The sequence below is a fragment of the Sarcophilus harrisii genome, chromosome X (assembly GCF_902635505.1).
Source record: "Sarcophilus harrisii chromosome X, mSarHar1.11, whole genome shotgun sequence".
NCBI lineage: Eukaryota > Metazoa > Chordata > Mammalia > Dasyuromorphia > Dasyuridae > Sarcophilus > Sarcophilus harrisii.
The window spans coordinates 12,938,761-12,959,221 of NC_045432.1; the positions used below are offsets into that span (position 1 = coordinate 12,938,761).

General features: G+C 45.9%; 2 protein-coding genes and 2 non-coding genes across 6 annotated transcripts; 1 reads left to right on the top strand and 3 right to left on the bottom strand.

Annotated features, from left to right (window-relative positions):
• Positions 1-773: 773 nt before the first annotated feature.
• Positions 774-5,776, bottom strand: SSR4 (signal sequence receptor subunit 4). The gene is made up of 7 exons (XM_023507283.2): positions 5,487-5,776; positions 4,236-4,354; positions 3,223-3,297; positions 2,902-2,991; positions 2,491-2,556; positions 2,131-2,291; positions 774-1,319 (listed from the first exon to the last, which is right to left on the bottom strand). The coding sequence occupies exons 1-6, from the start codon at positions 5,710-5,712 to the stop codon at positions 2,187-2,189; spliced, it is 681 nt and encodes a 226-aa protein (XP_023363051.1). The 5' UTR covers positions 5,713-5,776; the 3' UTR covers positions 774-1,319; positions 2,131-2,186.
• Positions 3,379-3,514, bottom strand: LOC111721677. Its single transcript, XR_002770757.1, has one exon. It is a non-coding gene; the product is annotated as a small nucleolar RNA SNORA42/SNORA80 family (small nucleolar RNA).
• On the bottom strand, positions 4,589-4,730 carry LOC111721676. The gene has a single exon (XR_002770756.1). It is a non-coding gene; the product is annotated as a small nucleolar RNA SNORA42/SNORA80 family (small nucleolar RNA).
• An 81-nt stretch (positions 5,777-5,857) lies between the features above and the next one.
• IDH3G (isocitrate dehydrogenase (NAD(+)) 3 non-catalytic subunit gamma) lies at positions 5,858-20,345 on the top strand. Of its 3 annotated transcripts, XM_003775204.3 has the most exons (13): positions 5,858-6,064; positions 10,562-10,603; positions 11,108-11,116; positions 11,751-11,848; positions 13,289-13,401; positions 14,672-14,732; positions 14,826-14,958; positions 17,805-17,938; positions 18,278-18,380; positions 19,138-19,284; positions 19,374-19,468; positions 19,589-19,649; positions 20,082-20,345. In XM_003775204.3, exons 1-13 carry the CDS (start codon positions 5,984-5,986, stop codon positions 20,181-20,183), a joined length of 1,179 nt encoding a protein of 392 aa, XP_003775252.1. In that variant the 5' UTR covers positions 5,858-5,983; the 3' UTR covers positions 20,184-20,345. The 3 variants fall into 3 exon arrangements, with proteins under 3 accessions (XP_003775252.1, XP_031800821.1, XP_023363049.1); XM_031944961.1 differs by lacking the exon at positions 10,562-10,603 and having other exon boundaries at positions 20,082-20,342; XM_023507281.2 differs by lacking the exons at positions 10,562-10,603; positions 11,108-11,116 and having other exon boundaries at positions 20,082-20,342.
• Positions 20,346-20,461: the final 116 nt, after the last annotated feature.

Consider the following 20,461-nt stretch of genomic DNA (forward strand, 5'->3'; position numbering starts at 1 on the left):
CTTGGCAAGATGATTTCCAGGACATTTTGCAAAAGAAACTGAGGCAAAAGGGGATAAATTACTTGTATGGGGGTCACTATTGGCAGAATTGAAAGTTTTAAGAAGTCCTAAGCTCTAGGAAATGTGGAGCTAGAAGCGACAGTTAAAGATTCGACAACACAGAATAGAGCACAGGACATGTAACTGGAGAGAAAATACAATCTCAGCTGCAAGGAACAAGCATGTACAATGTAGAAGGGAACCAACAGGGTACAGGTCTGAGGCTGGATTTGAACATGGGTATTGCTGATGCCAGGGCCAGTGGCACCTGGCTCTAAGAATAGAATTTAGATTTCTGGACCTCACCCTGAAGTGTAAGGAAGAGTAAAAGATTCCTGACACAGGTGGAGATCAAGCAGTTTACAAATCAGATTATACCAAATCAAAGTGAGATGCAATTGCTAGATGACAACTTGAAAATCCTGCCAACTGGGAAAAGCTCCAATCAACAGCAAATGTCCAAATTTGAAAAACCAATGGATCAAAAACTGCTAATCAATGAAATTTGACTCCTAGTTCCCATCAAAGTTCTATAACATTTAAGAAATGATGGTGCAAAATTCAGATTTTCTTACAAATCGAGTTTCCCACTTGTATGGCTTCAGAGAAACCTGGGAAGACATCAAGTGGGCAGAACCAAAAAATGTATGTAATGATAAGACAAGCTTCAAAAGCTGTAAACTGTCAACTGAATGACCAACCAGAGGACTGAAGATGCTTTTCTGTGCTACCACTTGACACAAGATACAAAATAAGATTTAATCTGGGATCAGGACAAACAATGACAATGTTTTACCTAACTATGCAAATTGGTGACAAGAATTTAATTGAGGGTTCTCATCAAGGAGTGCTAATTTACTTAGGACTTTAACAATATATGATCAGGCATCTCAGTATTCTCATGGCAGAGACTTGGAACAGGTTGAATGCACAGGTTCATGAGAGGTTAGTTCAATGTTATGAACTAACAGCTCCCAATGAAGTATCCATAAACCTTCACTCATCTCCAGTCATTAATACAATGACTTGGAGAAGGGTGTAAATGTCCAGGACAGGGGAAGCCTGGTTTGACAGGCCTTTGCATGAATCCAGATCTGGGTGTATCAGTCTCCCCTGTCTTTTGTCAAGATGAAATCTGAAGCACTTTGCTCAGTTCTAGGCAGCATCACAGGATAAAATGGCCACTGGAAAGGTGGAGAATATCCAGAGGGCAAGCAGAATGATCACAGGCCTCGAGTCCACACCTTGAGGTTCTGTCGAAGGGACTGGTGAGGTTTAGCCTAGAAAAGAGAAGACTGGGAAGTGGAATAGATACCTATGACCACCAAGCAGTGTGTTTCTATTTAAAGCCTGGAAAATCCCGATTCCAGCTGTTCTTAAGTCAAATAGGTGGCTCAAAGGGTTTGGCCAAACCTGAGGGGATTAAGCAGAAGCTGGTATTCCACTGGTTGGCCGTTACTAGAGCGACCATGTGGCATGAGGTCAAAGTGCCTTTTTAATTCTTAAATACATGGATTCAAACCAAATTAAAATGTAATTGGCAAACACATGGTTTTCTGAGTGACCCTCATTTTTTTGTTTTGATGCCACTGATCTATTTCATTCTTTGAGAAAGGAAGTGACTCATGGTTCCATAGTTGATAGAATCTTAACCATTATTCTGCTATAAGCACCAGCAACTTTTTCAGTCTCCTCTGTAAAATGGAGCAGGTTAACTCTGGTGTTAGAGCCATTCTACAAACACAACATCTCTCCTTGTGGAGAGCAAAAATCCTTCGAAGTCTTTCAAAGCCTTAGTACCATAGGGTCCAGATAGCATGATTTAGGGCAGACAAAAGTCACAGGCTGCGTGAATGCAATGGGCAGACTGTCAGTGACCATTAAATCATGAGTGCCTACCTACCTAAGGGACAGCCAGCTGCTTTCCTAGTGGCCTCTATCTTGGACCCAGGGGACCCTTGAAGCCTGGCCCTAGGATCTATTTGTCACACAGGCCTCAGTAACCTGTTCTACTCCTGACCAGGCCACCCCGGTGTTCTCCCTTTAATGAAGTTATGAACTGCCACCACAACATATTCTCCAATAACAAACCCTTTTATTTTTTCATGAAGAAAAACTTGTATTCAGAGAAACTCAATTCATATGGCTCAGGCTTGAATGTTGCTTTTGGCACTAAAGGCCATGTAATAGACCACCATGCCGATCATTGCAGCCAGCACCTCGGTAGAGACCCAAGGCCCATTCCAAGCACCCTGAAAGAAGAAAGACCAGTTGGTAGGGAAGTGAAGAATCCCTCATCCCCTGTACTCCCCGCCCCCGCCCAGTGCCCTTTTCATCCCAACAACTTGAGACAAATAGTATATCCTTTACCCCACCCTCTCCTGTACTTAGGGGCCAGTACAGATAGTTTTTCCTTCTCACCTCTGAAAAAATTCTCATCCCCTTACTTACCCGGTGATCCACGCTAACTGTGAACAAAGGTTTAATGGCCGAAATATCCTCATTGCTTCTCTGGGCCTAGAGCAGAAGATATAGCATAGGAGTTAAGCACCTAATCCCTGAAGAGGCAAGATATATTCGACAAGGATATCTGGAAGAAATCTCAAATCATTACTGGCAAGTCCAAAGTCTAAAGTGTGGAGAGAAAAAATGTCAAGTAATTGGTGTTCACTGTGCAGCTCTCCCAACAAAGATGGCTTATTTCCACTCACAAAGCTTCCATCTTGTACTTATACACAAACTCTTCATTTCATGTGTAAATAGGGCCCCCTAGTGGCCATTACTTCATCTCTAGGAAAAGAGATACTTGTGCTTATGCCTGGGTCCCTAATGCTTTCCTCCATGACTGGAAATCCTGCTCACCTTTCTCAAAAGACTGTAAGATTCTTCATCAAAGAACTTGACTTCATATGTTCCAGAATGAGCACTCCTATGTTCCAAGCTCCAGGATACCTAATATCATGGAGAATGAGAACTCTAGTCAGAAATATCCTGGGGCTTTGTGTCACCACCCTCTGGAACCCTTTTGCTTTGGGGTAATGGGCACACTGTCTACAGAAGAATACAACTCATTTGTTGCATTTCCAATCCATTTGACCTCAAAAATCCCCCGGGTGTTATCTTCATTCTATCAGCCCAGGGACCCCCTTCCTCTAAAAGCCCAAGTACTCTCCCCTCTCTTACCTGATAACGGCCAACGTCCTGGCCCCGGGTCACTGGGAACTGCTTTCCGTTAACATCAGCATAGAGGGCTACATTCTGGGGAGCAATCAATACAGGCAAAAATCAGAGGAAGCCAAAGAGCCCTCAAAAAAGACATTCGTACAATCGCTAATAGTACACTGTGCCACCCACATCAGTGCTCGTGACTTACAGGTATAAGTCTGGCAATGGTTCGGGGTGGTTGATTTCTCTGGCATGGAATTCACTGAGAGGCCCATGGAGAAAGGACCTACCATAAATTCAAAAACCATGCTAGGAAGGAACTCTGGGAAATATGAGGTACTAGGCTTTTGGGAGAAATCAAGCCCTCAAGTCATAATGCCTTGCCCTATTCCTATCTAGCTCCACCCTCTAGGCGTCTGTCCTAGATCTAGAGTCTATCAGTCATGGACCGTCCTTTGGCAGTCTAATAAATGGCTCAATGGAGGCCATTTCTCAGAGGTAATTTAAACTCAACTCACCAATAAACAGCAATCTATTTTATGCCTGCTGGAAGGATGATCTCCTAAGACAGACTAGCCTGGCTTTTGGATGACTAACAGAAATTCTTCCTGTTTAACTGAAATTTGTTTCTTTCTAACTTTTACACATAATTCTAGTTCTGCTCCCTAGGACCATGTAAAATAAGTGTAACAGGAGTCCTATAACTCAAAGACAACTGTCTCCCTCTATTCCAAGCCCTTTCTGCAGGCAGTCTCCATTCAATCATTTTTCATATGGTATATACTCTTGCCAAGATTTCTTGGTCATTGAAAATATTTTTAAGTGAACTGGCATGCAAATATTTGACTGCACTTAAAAAGGTCTAGCCTGGGGACAAGATCATATGGTTGGATTAAAAAAAAAAACAACCAAAAACCATCATGGATGTGAAAGCTACTTTAAAAGTTAAAGGACTCATGAATAAATAAACCCAGGATCAGAGGCACTTGCCTTCCTCTTGCATAAAGGTTCTTCCCAAGTTCCTCCCTCACCTGTGCTCCATTCTTGCACATCAGAGAGATCTCAACGATGAAAACAGTCTCGGTGGAAATGACTGCATCAGAGGTGGTATAGTAGGAAGGAGTGATCATAGGGTCAGTGCATGGTTCCGCTGTTTTGAGAGGATAGAAAATATCAAATTAAAATTATACCAATGGATACCCAACAGATACCTATCTATACTTCACCCTATTGTGTGAAGTATACAGAGGTACAATTGGGGTGGGTTAGTGGTTAAGTATGAAGGGGCTCAAAGAGAGGACCAGTGAGTATTAACACAGGCAAATTTCCTGTGTCACTTTGGCTATACCTTGATGGTTGAGGCAGAAGAAAATATCTTCAAACATCCTGTTCTACCCACTTCAGGGCCTAAGGCCTACAGATTGTGGAGGCCAGGCAATGGTTCAGGGTAGTCAATTTCTCTGGCATGGAATACACTATGAGAAACCCTGTTTTTGGAAGGGTTTTTCATAAATCCAAAGCCATGCACAGTCCTAAGCAATTAGACACAAACCACAAGACAAAAAGCTAAGACCACACTGTGGTGCTTTAAGTACTAGGTTGAGTTCACTTAAAATTTACTCTGGAAACAACTAGTAAAGCTTTCTGTGCAATTAGATTGGGGGTGGGGGGAAGCACAACAGTGAAAGATGAAAGAAAAGCAATTACTGATAACTGTTGGGATTTGATATGAAGGAGAACTCCCAAGAGCCAGGTTTTCGAGAAACCTGAGGCCCAGGAAAAATAGCATAGCCTGCAATCACTCGATATCCGGGTACTACACGTGCGCAGGAAACGGGGGGGAGGGGGGAAGTTATCCAAAGTGCTCGCTCGCAGCCCGCCCCCTCCCCCAGTCCACATAGATGAATTGGTCAATTTCACTACGAACGGAATACGTGCCACGATTCATATAACGCTAAGGCTAGCGAGGGGGGAGGGGGCGGACGACGGATATAAAAGAGGCCCGGCGCGACCCCCGCCCCAAGAGCCCCTGGCCAATTAAGGAGTACTTCAGTTGGTTCAATTACTCCGCTCCAGGACCTCCGGGGCACCGAATGGGCTACCTCTTGGCGCCGGCCTCGCGGTCGGGAGCCAGGCCCCCCTCCCCACGCACCCTTTTATTTTGCGGGACCGCCCCTCCCCCCGCCAAGCCCGGGAAACGAGGTGGCTCTCCCTTCCCCCCTCCCCCCGCCAAGCCCGGGAAACGAGGTGGCTCTCCCTTCCCCCCTCCCCCCGCCCGATACCTGAGCAGCCGGGGAGCCCGATGAAGAACAGCAGCAGGACCAAGGCCTGGCGCACAGAGACCAGGGAAAGCTTCAGAGGGCGCGCCATCAGCTCCCTCCAGCGCGGGCGGGAGAGAGAGGGAGCGTGGAGCACGGCTGGCCAATTTAATTGCTGAGGGCTGGACCGGATGGTGCACGTAATCAGCTCCTGCGAGCCAATCAGGGGAAGTTCCCCCAGGCACCCCATTGGGAGAGCTCCACCACGGCGCGGTCCTGACGTGGCCTCCTCCAGCAGTTAAGAGTTTCGACAAAATGGCCGAGGCTGCCCTCTTCCGGCCGGGAACTACCTCGCACCGGAAGAAGACGTCAGAATTGACCTTGCTTATGCGCATGCGCGTTACCGTGCCTCCCGCTTTCGATCCCGAAGTCTGGATATCTTCTTCCTTCGGCCCTTCCTCAAATCTCGCGACAGCGGCTAATGCTCGCGAGCGTCGGTGTGCCGGGATTCACTTTCAACTATGGCGACTAAGGTGGTGACAGCTGCCAGTAGTACCGCGAAGGCCATCTTAAAGTTAGGGGCTATTAGTCGCCCTTGGGAGGTGAGAGCGCTTCCGGGCCAGTGGTAGGGTGACGGGATACCGACCGAGGGGAGAGGAGTATTGGCCACCGCTTCCCTGAGCGACCCCAACAACTCTAAAAGCGACGAATTGGGTGGGGGAGGGACAACAGCGGTTTCCGAAGGGAGCCTAGTTTGTCTTACAGTCCGAAAGTGGGGGCGGGAATTTTTCCGAGACCTCGGGTTTGACTAGTCGTGGTGGGACTAGAGGGTCGTTTGTCGTGGCTCATTGGCCGTTGCCTGTGTGTGGTAGACGGGAGGGCGCGCGAACTTCACCTTGAGAGTGGCCGGTGTGAGCTGGGACTGAGACCGAGGAAATGCTCGGATTCACCGCTCTGTCCAAGAACTGTGGGCTGCCATCACATTGCGTAGTAAGACGTACAATGCGCTGGCCTTGGAGTCAGTCAGTAAACACTTAAGCACCTACTATGTGCCGGCCCCTTGACTAAGCTCTAGGAATCTAGGAGTCTTTCTCCCAGCCTGAGTAGGCCCGCAGTACATGCCTTTAAAAATGCCTCACTGTGAGATGGGTGCTCGACAGAGATAGGCTGGAACTGGATAGAGCTGGGAGGAGCAAATGAGAAATTGAGAGAGGGGCTAGGGAATAGGAACCCTGGCTAATCTGATCATTCTGCACGGCCTACTGAGATAGAGCACTCAAATAGGAAGGAAGCTAGTGGGAGAGTGTCCCCAAAAGCCAAGTGACAGAAAAATCTCAAGCCCTCTCAAAAGCTGTAGTGCTGAGGCCTGAAAAAGGCTCTGCCATTAAGCCATCAAGAAATCATTGATCTCTTTATTACCGAGTCAATCCTCCTAATGTTTTTCATATTTTGTTGCAATTTCCAAACCAGACAGCTAAGGAGATAGAATGGCTTAATGGATAGAGAGTCAAAATGAGCTAAAATAAATTGCAAAGAAGGTGTGCAACTGGTAGAGGAATTTCCCTATACTGCTGAGCTCATAGTTGTGCCAGTCTATATCCTCATCCCTTTTGTCAAATAAAATCCTTAAAAGGGGCCATCCTTGTTTTATATTTATTATATTTATTTATTTTGGCAGCCATGCTGCTAAATATTTCTCGTTCAAATATAATATCAGCTCCTGGGTTGAGGTACATACTTTTATCCAATTAAGTAATCCCCCCCTTCCTTTTAAGTGATTTTTTGTCATGAATGTTAGATTTTGTCATAGGCTGATTTTAGAAAGTGAGAAGTTTGGATTAGTTATTCTTCATTTTCTCAATTCTATGAGCCTATTCCCTCTGGAATATCTAGAGGATACATTTCACTGAAAGCCCTTTGTATATCATAGAATGCTGTAGAAATGTGAGTGGTCTTACTGTTGTCATTATCATTAGTAGTAGTAGTACAGATTACACTGAGCCATTCATTTAAGTAGCTGTTGGCTGTATTTTGTTTCCCTTTATAGACTAGAAACTTATTGAGAGCAGAAGCTGCTTTGGTTTTGCTTTTGTATGCCCAGGTCTTAACTCAATAAATGCTTATTGATTAATTTGCCACAAGTCCCAGGAGAGGCAAGGTAAAAAAGTTTACTGGATTACAAATTGGAGCACATGAGTTCAAATCTCATCTCGGCTGCTTTGGAGGAAGTCATTTTACCTGTATCATCCTCAGTTTCCCCGTGTGTAAAATGAGGGCATTGGATTTAAACATTTTCTTTTTGAACAGTGTTTTTTTGGTGCTAAATTCTGTGATATTGGGTTAATTCCTTGTCTGCAATAATAATAATAATTGTGTGTGTGTGTGTACACACGTGTGTGAAAAGTTTTAGGGACTTTCTTCACAGTGGTGAGTAGGTCAGGTCAGGTATTGTGATTTCTGTTTGAATGATGAGGAAACTAATTTTCAGGGGGGTGGTGCGGCTTGCCAGTAGCGTCAGGGCTAGTAAGTGTCACTGCCTGAATTCAAGGCCAGAATTCTTCACTTCAGTTCACTGTGCTTGCCTCTCTACAATTCTTTCTTTGGTCAGAAATTATTTCTGTGCAGTTTTGGGTTGTGACCGTTTTTAGACAAATGAGAGTGATGTTTTGTTTGTATAAGTCATGGAGTTCTGTTAGAGAAATTATTTTCCTGGAGGTTGAGACAACCATGCTAGCATTTCTGTAAAGCAGGTTAATAACTTGTGAGGATGGTTTCATGATGGCTTAAAGGGACGTCTCCTGAAGGCCATTTCTCTCTCTGTACATTGCAAACATTTCATTGGAAACCTGACTTTGCATGTATACTTATTGTGTATCTAATTTATATTTTAATGTATTTAACATCTACTGGTCATCCTGTCATCTGGGGGAGGGGGTGGGGGAGTAAAAGGTGAAAAAATTGGAACAAGAGGTTTGGCAATTGTTAATGCTGTAAAGTTACCCATGCATATATCCTGTAAATAAAAGGCTATTAAATTAAAAAAAAAAATTGAGATCATCAAAAAAAAAAAAAGAAAGCTGACTTTGCTCACCACTGGAACACCCCCAAAAATGTTATTATTTTTGCATGGAACCTTTGTGATCTGTACTTCCAAAACTTAGCCTCGAGAATCCCTTAGTTGGAGGCCATACAAGGGAAGCTTACAATCTTTTGGGGAAATGAGATCACCTTGTTTCACAGATCTTTCTGGATTTGATTGACTTGGACCATCAGTGAAAAGTGCAGATCTGTATTTGATTGACTTGGACCATCAGTGAAAAGTGCAGATCTGTATACAATGAAGTGCCTACTACTATTCCCAAATCATCCTGGTGAATTGTTGTTCTGGAGCCCTAGCAATAATCTCTCTGAGGACATGGGTTGTTTCATTTAGAACTCGGTGTCCTAGCTCTTCTGTGTAATGAGCATAAAATAATTGTTTGAATCCAATATCGCCTATTAATTTACCTACAGCATAGTTAGAGCTAAGTGCGCCCAAAGACAAGCAAGTGCCAAGTGGCACACGCAGTAAGCTGTGTCAGAGGGAGGGGAGAATCTAGGCATTCTTACTCTGTTAAATAAATAAGTAAACAGCCTCTGATTGAAATCTATCTGCCTTTCTCTCCTTGGGTCAGTGTGTGAGAAAGAGAGTTGAGAAGCAGGAGGGGATCAGAACAAGACCCCAGCAGAGGAGAGCACACACATGGTTTTGGTGTACTGCAAGACTGCTCTCTTGAGGGAATCATTCTTGGGCCTGAGCTACCTTAGGGCTGGTGTTTACAATTAGGTTGAGCTAGAGATCAACCTAACTGATCTCTAATCCTTTCTCATGGGCCTTAGCCTATCATGTGATGGATTTTCCTTTCCAGTTAGCTTCCTAATTGCTCCTAATTGGCTTTGCTTATCTTGACCTGGTTTTTTTGTTGTTGTTGTTGTTTATTTGGGGTTTTTGTGTTTGTTTTGTTCTGTTTTTTCAAAACAGAAAAGGGCTAGTTGGCTTCTTAGGGTTAGAGAGTCCCAGTCTGGTAGCTGCCCTGACCCTAGGTTTCCTCCATCTCTGATTACAGGGAAAACTAGGAGACAAGTGGTACATCGAGCTGACAGGGCAGGGACATCTTGCCTTTTGTAGCCTGTTCTAATCCCAAAGAGAACTGGGCAGTCCCGTTCCCTGCTCTGCCTTGCCAAGAGCCTTGAAAAGAGTAGTTTCCCTTGCAGTCAGCGCTTGTGGTCCAGTTCAGCCATTCACCAGGATTGGTGGGAGGGAGGCAAGACAGCATGGAGCTTCCAGTCTACATGTGCTCCCCTTTTTAAAGTAAATCCTATGCATGATAAATGGCCATTTGCTTAAAATAATTCACTTATCTGAAATAAATTATTTCTTTAGAATAACTAAATTTAAAATAAAGGAAGGCAGCAATGGTAACACCACTACTTGCTAGCTGAACAAGCTTCTGTGAGCTTCCCTTTTCTCATCTGTAAGATGAGAGTGCTTGGACTACTTATTCCAGGAAGGTGTTTTGCAATCCTTCAAATGCCACAGGTATTCAAGTCGTTGTTCCATTCTTGGCCCAGGGCTGGGCCCACAGTAGGGACTTCATCAAGCCTTGGTGTGCTCCTTCCTAATGCTTCCCAAGTGCATTCGGGTAATTGGCTCCCCAGATGCAGCACCATCGCGGGATAGTTCTAGCCCTAGCTCTGCCAGAGATGTGGGCCAAGGCTCTCCTCCTTGCTGGGCCTCAGTTACCCCTTCTATAAAATAGGGAGGTGAGACTCCAAATTTTCTGATTCTCTCATTTGATTACTTAGTTCACATACACTCTGCAGTGTGTATGTATATATATATTTGCTGTGTAAAGTAAATGCTGCTTCTTGAGAGTCAAGCTGTAAACCCAGGCAACAATGGGAGGCTGTGTTAAACAGTATCTAATCAAGTGCTAGATATGGTGCTAATTCCAGGAGTCCTAAGGAGGGAGGCCAAATCTAGTCCCTCAGTCCCAGTTCCTCTCCTAGGGAACAGCATGGGAGATAATGGAAGCTCGGGTCTGATTTTTGTTTTCCAGGTTTTAGGTGCCCGGGAGGCCAGCTGGAGGGGCTTCTCCTCAGTAAGTGCCTGTCTTGCGTGTGTGCAAATTCCCTTTGCCTCAGTCCTTCTGGGTGCTGCTGAACTGTCGCCAGCCTCCAGGGGTTCTGCTCACCTCCCCCACATACCCTTTGCCCTCCCTCTTCCCCGCAGCACGCTTGACAGGAGCTTCCAAGGAGGCGGCTCGAATCCTCTCTGGGTTTCCCACTTAGAGTGGGGCTGGGTCCCCCTCCCGGGCTGATCTCTCATCTGTCCCAGGCTGCCCTTCAAAGAGTCCCATGTCACCTTGTCCCGCCCTGCATCTGACTGTGCAGGGCTAACCAGTGTTGAATGGGGAGGGAAAGGGAGGAGGTCCTATGCCAGGGAGTGCCAGCCTTGATGAGCCCCTAGCCCCACCCCAGGTGGTCAGCAGCAGCAGCCAGACCTCACAAGGTGACCACTCTAACTTCTGCTGTTTTGTCTCCTCCCTTTTACCCCGTCCTTTTCGTTTTGTTTTGTTTTGTTTTCCTGTTCCTGGCACTAACAGCAAACAATTGTGAGTATTGTTTTTCTTGCTTCTGGGTAGGCACAGGGTCCTGCTCACCATCCCCACCTAGTCCCCTCTGGGTTTAAAGGTTGACACATCTGCCTTCCCCAGGTGTTCAGCCTGGGTATTCTCCACTTTCTCATTGTTTCTCTTCAGTGATAGGAGAGGCCAGAGCAGCATTTGGCTCAGAATCCTCCCCTGTGGGGGGAGCGTGGTGGGCACTTCAGTGGGCAGAGCATTGCCTCCGCTCATAGGAATAAAAGGGTATTCTGTTACCAGCCTAACCACAGGTGGTTTAGGCATGCCCTGCTGATGTACACTTGACCCTTGGGGTGTGTAGGATAAGAGAACTGGTTGGAATTAACTGGGGCTAAAAGACCCTGAGGCCATTTTTAGAACTGCCCTGCGGTCTCTCTGCCCCGGGATGCCCCCTCCTACCCTCTGTGTCATATCCATTCCAACTCGGGGCAGGCGGGCAGATACTTCTGCTAAGGGATGGGTTCGGCATGGGTGGCTCCCCCTCTTCTTATAGCCCAGGTCATGGGCATGGTGCCTAATGAAAAAGGGCAAGGATGAGGTAAGGGGTGGGGGCTGCTGAGCATCCCAAGGTGTTCCTTTAACCCCCTTGACTTCTCTCCCACAGCCTCCGTCTGCCAAGTATGGAGGCCGACACACCGTTACTATGATTCCTGGCGATGGCATTGGGCCTGAGCTCATGCTGCATGTTAAGTCTGTGTTCAGGTATGGAACCGACTTCTCCCTCCTCATCCCTGTACCTTCTCTCAGTGCTCCTACCCTGATGTCCCCCCCCCCCCTCACATTTAGCCTTGCTGTTTTGCAGTTTCTAGAATGTTTGAGGTAGCAGGGCCCTCAGAGATCATTTGACCCAGGGAAGTCGGTGGGTGGTTGGAGAGGCGAAGGCCAGAGATGGTTGGTACTAGACCCCAATCTAGAGACTCCACGCTCCCAGTGGGTCTGAAAAGCGGAAAGAAGTTTGTTTGGTGACAGTCGTGCCTCCCAATTCCAGTAGACTTGTGATAGAGGGAGCCGTCCACGTCCAGAGAGAGAACGATGGAGACTGAATGTGGATCAAAGCAAAGGAGTTTTACCTTTGTTGCTGTTATGTTTGCTTGGGGTTTTGGGGTTTTTTTTTTTCCCCCTTTTATGATGTTTTTTCCCTTTTGATCTGATTTTTCTTGTGCAGCATGATAAATGTGGGAATGTGTTTAGAAAAATTGCACATGTTTAACCTATATTGGATTGCTTGCTACTTAGGGGAGGGGAGGGGACAGAGGGAGAAAACTTTGGAACACAAGGTTTTGCAAAGGTGGTTGTTGAAAACTATCTTTGCATGTATTTTGAAAAATAAAAGGCTATTATTAAAAAACAAAACAGTCAGGCCTCATGTTTGCTGAGTTCCTCATTGAGGCCAGTGGGGTGTAAGGGGGAAAATGGGGGACTAATGAACTTCCAAATGAACAGACTTTTTAGACCTGCCGTTCGTAAGTTCAAACAATTCATTCCAGCTCCTTTGGGCTCATTTCTATTGTGTATCAAATGTGGAGGTTGGACAGGATGGGTTCTCCCAAGCCCCACTGGAACATTTGACAGATGAGGAAACTGAGGCACAAGGAATTGTTGGGAAAGGTCCTGCATGAAATATTCTATTGCTTTCTTCTCCCCAGGCCCCCAATATCCCCAAATCAACCCACTTTTGACTAAAACAGGATTTTTCCTGATCAAGTTTGATTAAAACACAAAGAAGCATCTGTTGATGGCTTGGTTTGCTTTGTCTCCACTAATTCTTAGCACTCTTGCTCTGCTCGACACCTGCTGGGGTGGGGGTGGGGGGTACTCATTTCATTTTCCAAAACACTGAGCACCTGCTGTGGCTCTTCACAGTGTGGCCTTGGTTTTACTGTTATGGGAGCAGAGCGAGAGCTGAGCCCTAGCTTTCTGAATGTTGTTATGTTTGGGGACTAGCCCCAAGCCACCCAAGAACCTTGTGAGGCAGGGAGAGAGTGATCAAGTGGGAAATTAGGTGACCCTTGAGACTTGAAGGAGAAATGAGCTTCCTGACAAGGAAATCGGACAATTCAGGCTCTGGGGTCAGTGCTGAACTGGGGAATTGAGGGGGGGCTTCCTGGCACTGCCCACTCCACTATCTTTTCTTTGCCCCAGACATGCCTGTGTGCCTGTGGATTTTGAAGAGGTACAGGTGAGCTCAAATGCTGATGAGGAAGACATCCGCAATGCCATCATGGCTATCCGACGCAATCGTGTGGCTTTGAAGGGTGAGCCTAATCCTTGATTGTGAATATGCTTAGGATAAGGGGGGATGAGCAGAAAGAGACCTGAGCCCTAGCTTTCTGAATGTTGCTGTGTTTGGGGAGTAGCCCCAAGCCACCCAAGAACCTTGTGAGGCAGGGAGAGAGTGGTTCTTTCTCCCCTTTCCCAAGTGTCAGAAACCGGGTTTGATCTCAGCTGCTCCTGACTCCAGCAGATTAGGAAGTGAGACTCCTGGGCTCCATTCCCAGGACCGTCTAATACAGAATCTGATCTGAGAAGCTCAAGAGTTGGAAGGGACCTTAGTGGTCATCTGGATCAATCTATTTTAGCTTAGAAGTTTCTCAAGGGCAAAGATTATTTTATTGTATCTTTGTCTCTAGCCTTGAACACGGGCTGTAGGAGACTCTTGAACCTCTCTGTTGGAACAGGAATTGCTTTGGAGCAGCATATTCTGATAGGAAGCTCCCCTGATGCAATAGTCTGTGCCTTGTGATGCTCATTCTGCCCATTGGCAGAATTGCTACCTAAGCCAACCTTGTTCACTTTTTCATATGACAGCTCTGACTGTTTAAAGGCAGAGCTGGTATTTCTTGGAAGCCTTCTCTTGGCTAAATATCCCCATCTTCTTCCACTACTCTTGCCGTAGTATAGTACCCAGAGCCCTCCCTACCCTGGTCTGCCGCTTCTGAAGTTAAATGCGAGGGACTCTTTAGGATGGGATGTTTCTATTAATACGGCATCAGATTTCATTTGTTTTACTGGCAGTCATGTTACATTGACTCATACAGAGCTTGCAGTTGGAGAAAACTCTTAAGTCATGGGAACTGATGTCTCATCAGATCTGCCTTTTCCCATTCTTGGGGGGCTGTTTTTGTTTGTGTGTTTAATCTGAGTTACAGCAGTTTCTTGGATCCTTGTGAAACTATAGCTTGTTAGTACTGGCCCGTTGGGAGAGTGGTTTTTCTCATTGTCTCAGGGATCCTGGTACCTGTGCCCCTGACGGCAACAGAACATTCCTCAGCCTTCCCCAGATCCAAGCAGTGCCAGGAGCTCAATGGGAAGGAAATACCAAGAAGGAAAGAGACGGTTTCCAGATTGTCTAGACATCACCCTTTCTCACCAGTCACTTGAGCAGAAGTATTTCTCTCCCCCTGTTTTGAGAAAGAGAAAGTTCAGAGCTAAACAATAGTTTGGTAGAAATAGCATTTGAGCCCACCGGTGACTTCCCTCTGTATCCTCTTAACCCAAGCTGACTGCCTTGCTTGTAATTCCTAGGAAACATTGAAACCAACCACAATCTGCCACCATCTTATAAGTCCCGTAACAACATTCTGCGGTAAGAGCCGGTATCGTGGTGGGGGGTGGGGAGAATATTGGCAGTTTCCTGCTGGATGTGTGACCCCTCTCTTCCCTCTTCTTTCATCTCTAGCACCAGCTTAGACCTCTATGCCAATGTCATCCATTGTAAAAGCCTGCCAGGTGTGGTGACTCGCCACAAAGACATAGACATCCTCATTGTTAGGGAGAACACAGAGGGAGAGTACAGCAGCCTGGAACATGAGGTAAGACCTCTTCCTCCCTATCCATTTCCTGCATCCCCAGCTAGACAGTGAAGTGTCAATGGACCTAGGCTTAGCTGCACTATCCCAGGGACTCTCCTACTTGGCTTTGGGAAATCCCTTCCACATGTAGAATCCATCCAGGTATAGCTGAAGACCCAGCTGGGTTCTCCAAAGAGATGGAAGTCAAGAACCATCAAATATTCTAAAGCTGCTGGAGTGGACTTTAGTGAGCTTCTAGATTCTAACCTTCCCAGCAGGCAATTTTCCTATTCTTTATCAGAATTTTTGAGTCCTTCCACGGGTATGTGCTGCTTTGACAATGTTCCAAAAGTCCGGTAGGCTTGGCAGATTGGAATGAGTGACCCACAAACTTCTCCATAGCAGAGGTGTCACTTTGTTAAACATGCTGAAAAGGAGAGGGAGGTCCAACCAAGAAACTGAGCTTCCACGCCTATAATTCCCACTTAGCTCCATCATTGGAGGGATGAAACCCATTACACCCCCACCCCTACCCCTAGCTAGTGGAAGGAAAGACTCTTCAGAAATCTAGGTTAGAGCAGTATATCACCAGTGACTGACCACCTGGGACCTTGACCTCACTGTTGCTGGGTCACTCTTGTTGGCGTCAGACAGCTTGGACAGAAAGGAGGAATTCTGTGTGAGCTGGTCATCAGGGAGAGAGTAAGCCTCTTTGGAGCCCCTCTTCCAGCCAGGAATCACCTCGGCAAATGAAAAGATAAGCTGAAGAGAATGCCTGTCCTGGCCAGCGTGCTTTGGCCTTATTTGGGGAGTCTGCATTGGGGAAAGAAAAATCTTGGCCCTTCTTATAATAGTGATGCATCATTTGTATCTTTCTGTCCCACTTTGTAAGCTAGTTATGTACATAAGAGGTCATTATGGACTAATGAAGCATCTTCAATAACTAGAAGAAAATACTGTATAAGGACTTTTATGGGAACATTTTGTAGACTTCTGCCAAATTCCAGGCTGACAGTGCACACTGCTCATGTGAAGCTTTGCCGAGCTTAATTTTTCTTAATTTTGATCACGGGTACAGTTTGGTCTCCAAATTGTCATTTATATAATGTTTTGATGCTATCTCCAGGATATAATAGGCCTTTGATCATCTTGGAAGGGGAGGGGAGAGCTGCATATATATATATATATCCCTTATATCAAGTTTTCAAGGTCTGGCCATACCACTTTTTGTGAAACCTTGACTTCAGGCCTTCCCATTGCTCATAGATTCCCTACCTGGGCCTGATTCAGTAGGCAGATGGACCCCTCAGAACAGTTATGGCTTCCATGTGTCACTCCTGAGCAAAGCATTCCTGTAAGTGGGATCCTTACAAAACTGACCGGTATGGAGCTGCCCGTTGCATTAGGAGCAGGTGCTAAAACATCATCTTACTGAGTTAGGAAAAAATAAAAACAGTTCATTTGGAAGAAGTAGATTCAGTAGTAACAGACCTTAAACTATAGTATAAAGTCAGAGCGTTGCTGGAGTGTAAAAGGGAGACTTTCGATTACTTTAAATTAAAATTTTCTTGTATAAATAAAACCTATTTGGAAGGAATGCAGAAAATTGGAGGAAAATTTTCATAGACAATTTCTCAGATAGGATGTGATTAAGGTGGAATATTGCTGTGGGGTAGTAAGTGTTGAACCGAGTGTGCACACATCTATGTACCCGGGCATATCTATGCTTAATTGTAGCCAGGGTTGAGGGGAATAAAATAAAAAGTGCATAGCAGAAAACAAAAGAAAACCAACAAGGAAGCAAAGAAAAGCAGTCCAGCTTTGGAAATAGTGTGATATTGATTTTATAGGTTTTCTTGAAGTGGAAACTTACTGTTTTATATTGATTCCTCTCTTACGTTCTTTGTCCATGGAAATAGTTTTTTTTCCCCTTTTCTCATTTTATATCTGTTTAAAATTTTAAAAATTTATCCAAAAAAAAAAAAAGAAGAATTGGGAGCAGCGTGAGACCCAGCAGCCAGATCTTCTTCTATTTAACACTGTTTCATTTCAGCGACTGGAGGAGGAGAACAAGAGCTCAGCTTAGGGGCTGGGGTAGAGAGAGAGAGAAGTAGGCTAGACGATGCAACAACCATTTTATTCATTTCTAACAAATTCCCTAATAGACATTAGCTTTTGGAGCAGTGTCCTCAAGAGGCTCTATTCTAATTGCCACAAGGCAGCTCAATATAGGCCTGGGACATTGGAGATCCTCCTCTTTGGGCCTGTAATAGATGGTTTTGAATGGCCTTGATTTGGTCCCCTGAAGACCAATATCGTTGAGCTGTTGGGAGCCAGGTGTGAAGATATTGGTGAAAAGTATCAGTCTGGGGCTTGAGAATCTTCTCACAAAGGAATGGAACTGCCCATTTCTTTCCTTAGTTCCCTAAACCATCTCAAAGGGAGATTCCCGTGAAGTCCATGGTGGTCTGAACTGGGACAGCATCCATGGGTCAGTGTGGCAAGGGGCCATAGTTTGCACATATCTGGTAGCTCAGTTTACAAAGCCGGTCTTACTCTAGCAATAATACTCTAGCAAATCCCATAAAGATGGGATTTATGAAGGCTCTGGTTCTTCTGAAATTTTGTCTTCCTGACCTAGACTGGGCTCCTTGCAATTAAGGCCTCTGTCTTCTCTTTCTTCTGCCTCTTAGTGTGGGAAGGAGTGGCCAGGCCAGGATTTCTGTCAACCCTTGAATTGAATTAGGAGGAGATGAGGCCAGTGCCATACTCTTCCACCCCAGTAAGGAGCTGAAGGCTTCCCGAGGGAAGAGGAATCACAGGGGTGATTTTTTTTTTTTTTTTTTTTTTATCTTTTATCCCCACAGAGTGTTTCAGGTGTGGTGGAGAGCTTGAAGATCATCACCAAGGCCAAGTCCCTGCGCATTGCTGAGTATGCTTTCCGCCTGGCCCAGGAAACTGGGCGCAAGAAAGTGACTGCCGTGCACAAGGCCAACATCATGTAGGGATGGAGGATTGAGGACAACCGATTCATTTGCTGCTGCCTCCCCCCTTCATTCCTTTTGTGCTCTTTCTCCCCACTCTCCACCCACCCCCCAACCCCTTTCCCCTGATCCAGATCGTAGGACCCATTGAAAGAGCTAGTCCAAACTCATTTTACAGATGGGGAAACTGAGTCCCAGAGAGGGATAAGGATTGCCCAAGATCATACAGCAATCCGGTTGTAGAACCAGAACTAGAATTAAGATCTCCTGTTCCAATCCTGTTTTTCTTCACTCTGTACCACTTCAGCGAATGTTATAGTTCTTGTGACTGACCAAACTTTCTGTCCCTTTCATAGGAAACTGGGAGATGGCCTCTTTCTCCAGTGCTGTAAGGAGGTAGCTGCAGGCTATCCTAACATCACTTTTGAGAATATGATTGTGGACAACACTACAATGCAGGTACTTGACTCCTGGGTTCCAGAGCCAACCTTACTATCTGACTAGCCCCAGTTCAACTACAGCTGCCTCTCCCAGCCCCAGGACCCCAAGTTGGTAAAAAAAAAAAACAAAACAAAAAAACCATAATCCTTCAAAGTGGATAAACCACTTTGGGGCTACAGCGGTCATCTTAGTCCAACTCCTTAGTCCTATAGATGTGGCTGTAGAAGCCCAGGCATTCACCAGACCATCCTGACAGAGCAAAATGTGCCAGAAACCTGGCTTAGGCCTGAGCCTGCAGCTCCCCATCTAGGTGACTTGGGGAAGCAACTCAGTTAGCTTAGCTCAGCTTTGTCAGGATCTACCATGATGGAATGATGGAATCCTCTGATTCCAAGGGAAAATGGCTGGTTGTTGGAAAAGCCAGGACTAACTCCCTCATCTGGGAACCAGCTTGTCCCTGATTTATTTGATTGAGCTTTGGGTTTGTCCATTGTGACATTTGGGTTTTAGAATTTTGTGTGCTATATTTTAGCCCTTGGGGACCCATGAAGGAAGGAGGAATTGAACTTTCTTGATTCCTTTACGTTGCCAAAGGGACTTTCCCCACTTTTCACAATGACCATTTCTCCTCTTCTGCTTGCTCTTGGCCCTTGAAGTTTGATTTTTGTCCCTTAGAAAAGGGAAAAGGGACCTCTGCTTTGCTCCCAAGGTTCCTCTGTGTGTTGATTATTGGGTATATGAAGTCTCAGTTCTGTGCATTTCCCTCTGTGTACAGCTAGTGTCTCGGCCCCAGCAGTTCGATGTCATGGTGATGCCCAATCTTTATGGCAACATTGTCAATAACGTCTGTGCTGGCCTGGTTGGGGGCCCAGGTCTTGTGGCTGGGGCAAATTATGGACATGTATATGCAGTGTTTGAGACGGTGAGTGGCTGCGATTGAACTGGGAGGGAAGTTGCTAGAATTGTTACCTCCCAAAGACCACCTCACATCCCTACCCTGTCTTCTTTCAGGCGACTCGGAACACAGGGAAAAGCATCGCCAATAAGAACATCGCTAACCCTACAGCCACCCTGTTGGCCAGCTGCATGATGTTGGACCACCTGAAGTGAGTCGGTCTTAAGGTTTGGTTAGTTGGGGCGGGCACTCAGCAGATTGTCTCCCCTCTCTCCTGGTGCCTGTGGACCAGAACTCTGATCTTTCTGCATCCTCTTCCTCTCTCCCTCAGGCTTCATTCGTATGCCACCTCGATCCGCAAGGCTGTCCTGGCATCGATGGACAATGAAAACGTGAGGCTTAGCAGCCTGAGACCCCTGGGTTTGTGGGTTCCAAGAGCTCTCTCCGACTCCAACTAGCCCGATGTTTTCAGTTTTTAGTTAGTTTCTCCTCAAGTCCAGTCAGTCAACTCCAGCTTCTTCTTGTGATATATATATGTGATCTCCCAAAGGTTAACTCCGCCTTTTGGAAGGAGAGGGATCTTAGTCTCCTAAGGGAGACTAAGCCCTGCATCCACCTTGCCCAAAATATCTGGCCCAAAATATCAGAGGTTTAAATCAGAGAGCTGCAACTCTCTAGAATGCATTCTTTTCTGGGATTTTCTTGCCCACTCAGCTCTCAACTGTTTTGTACAGAAGTTTGTACAGAAAAGTGATTTTGACCTCTTTTGACTTGATGGCAAGGGAAGAGTTTGCCCCTCACCCATTTTGGGTTTTTGTTTCTAGATGCACACCCCAGACATTGGGGGCCAAGGCACCACCTCCCAAGCGATCCAGGACATCATTCATCACATCAGAGTGATCAATGGACGGGCCATGGATGGCTAGCCCTTGAACCCCAGCCAAGCTCCCCCTCCGCACTCCCTCCAGCTGTGCTACTTATTTATTGGACTCCTGCTTGTCGAATGGTGAGGGGGCGCCTCCTCCTGGATCCCAAGTGCATTCTTTTTCCTCGCTTCTTAGGTTATAAAATAAAACTGTTCCCTTCCAGTCCTGCCTGTGGTGTTTGTTTGAACCTGGTCCCTCACTCACCTATCTAAATCTATTAATAAACACATGGGGAACAAACATACTAGTTTGTTCACGTAACAAATTCAAGCAAGACC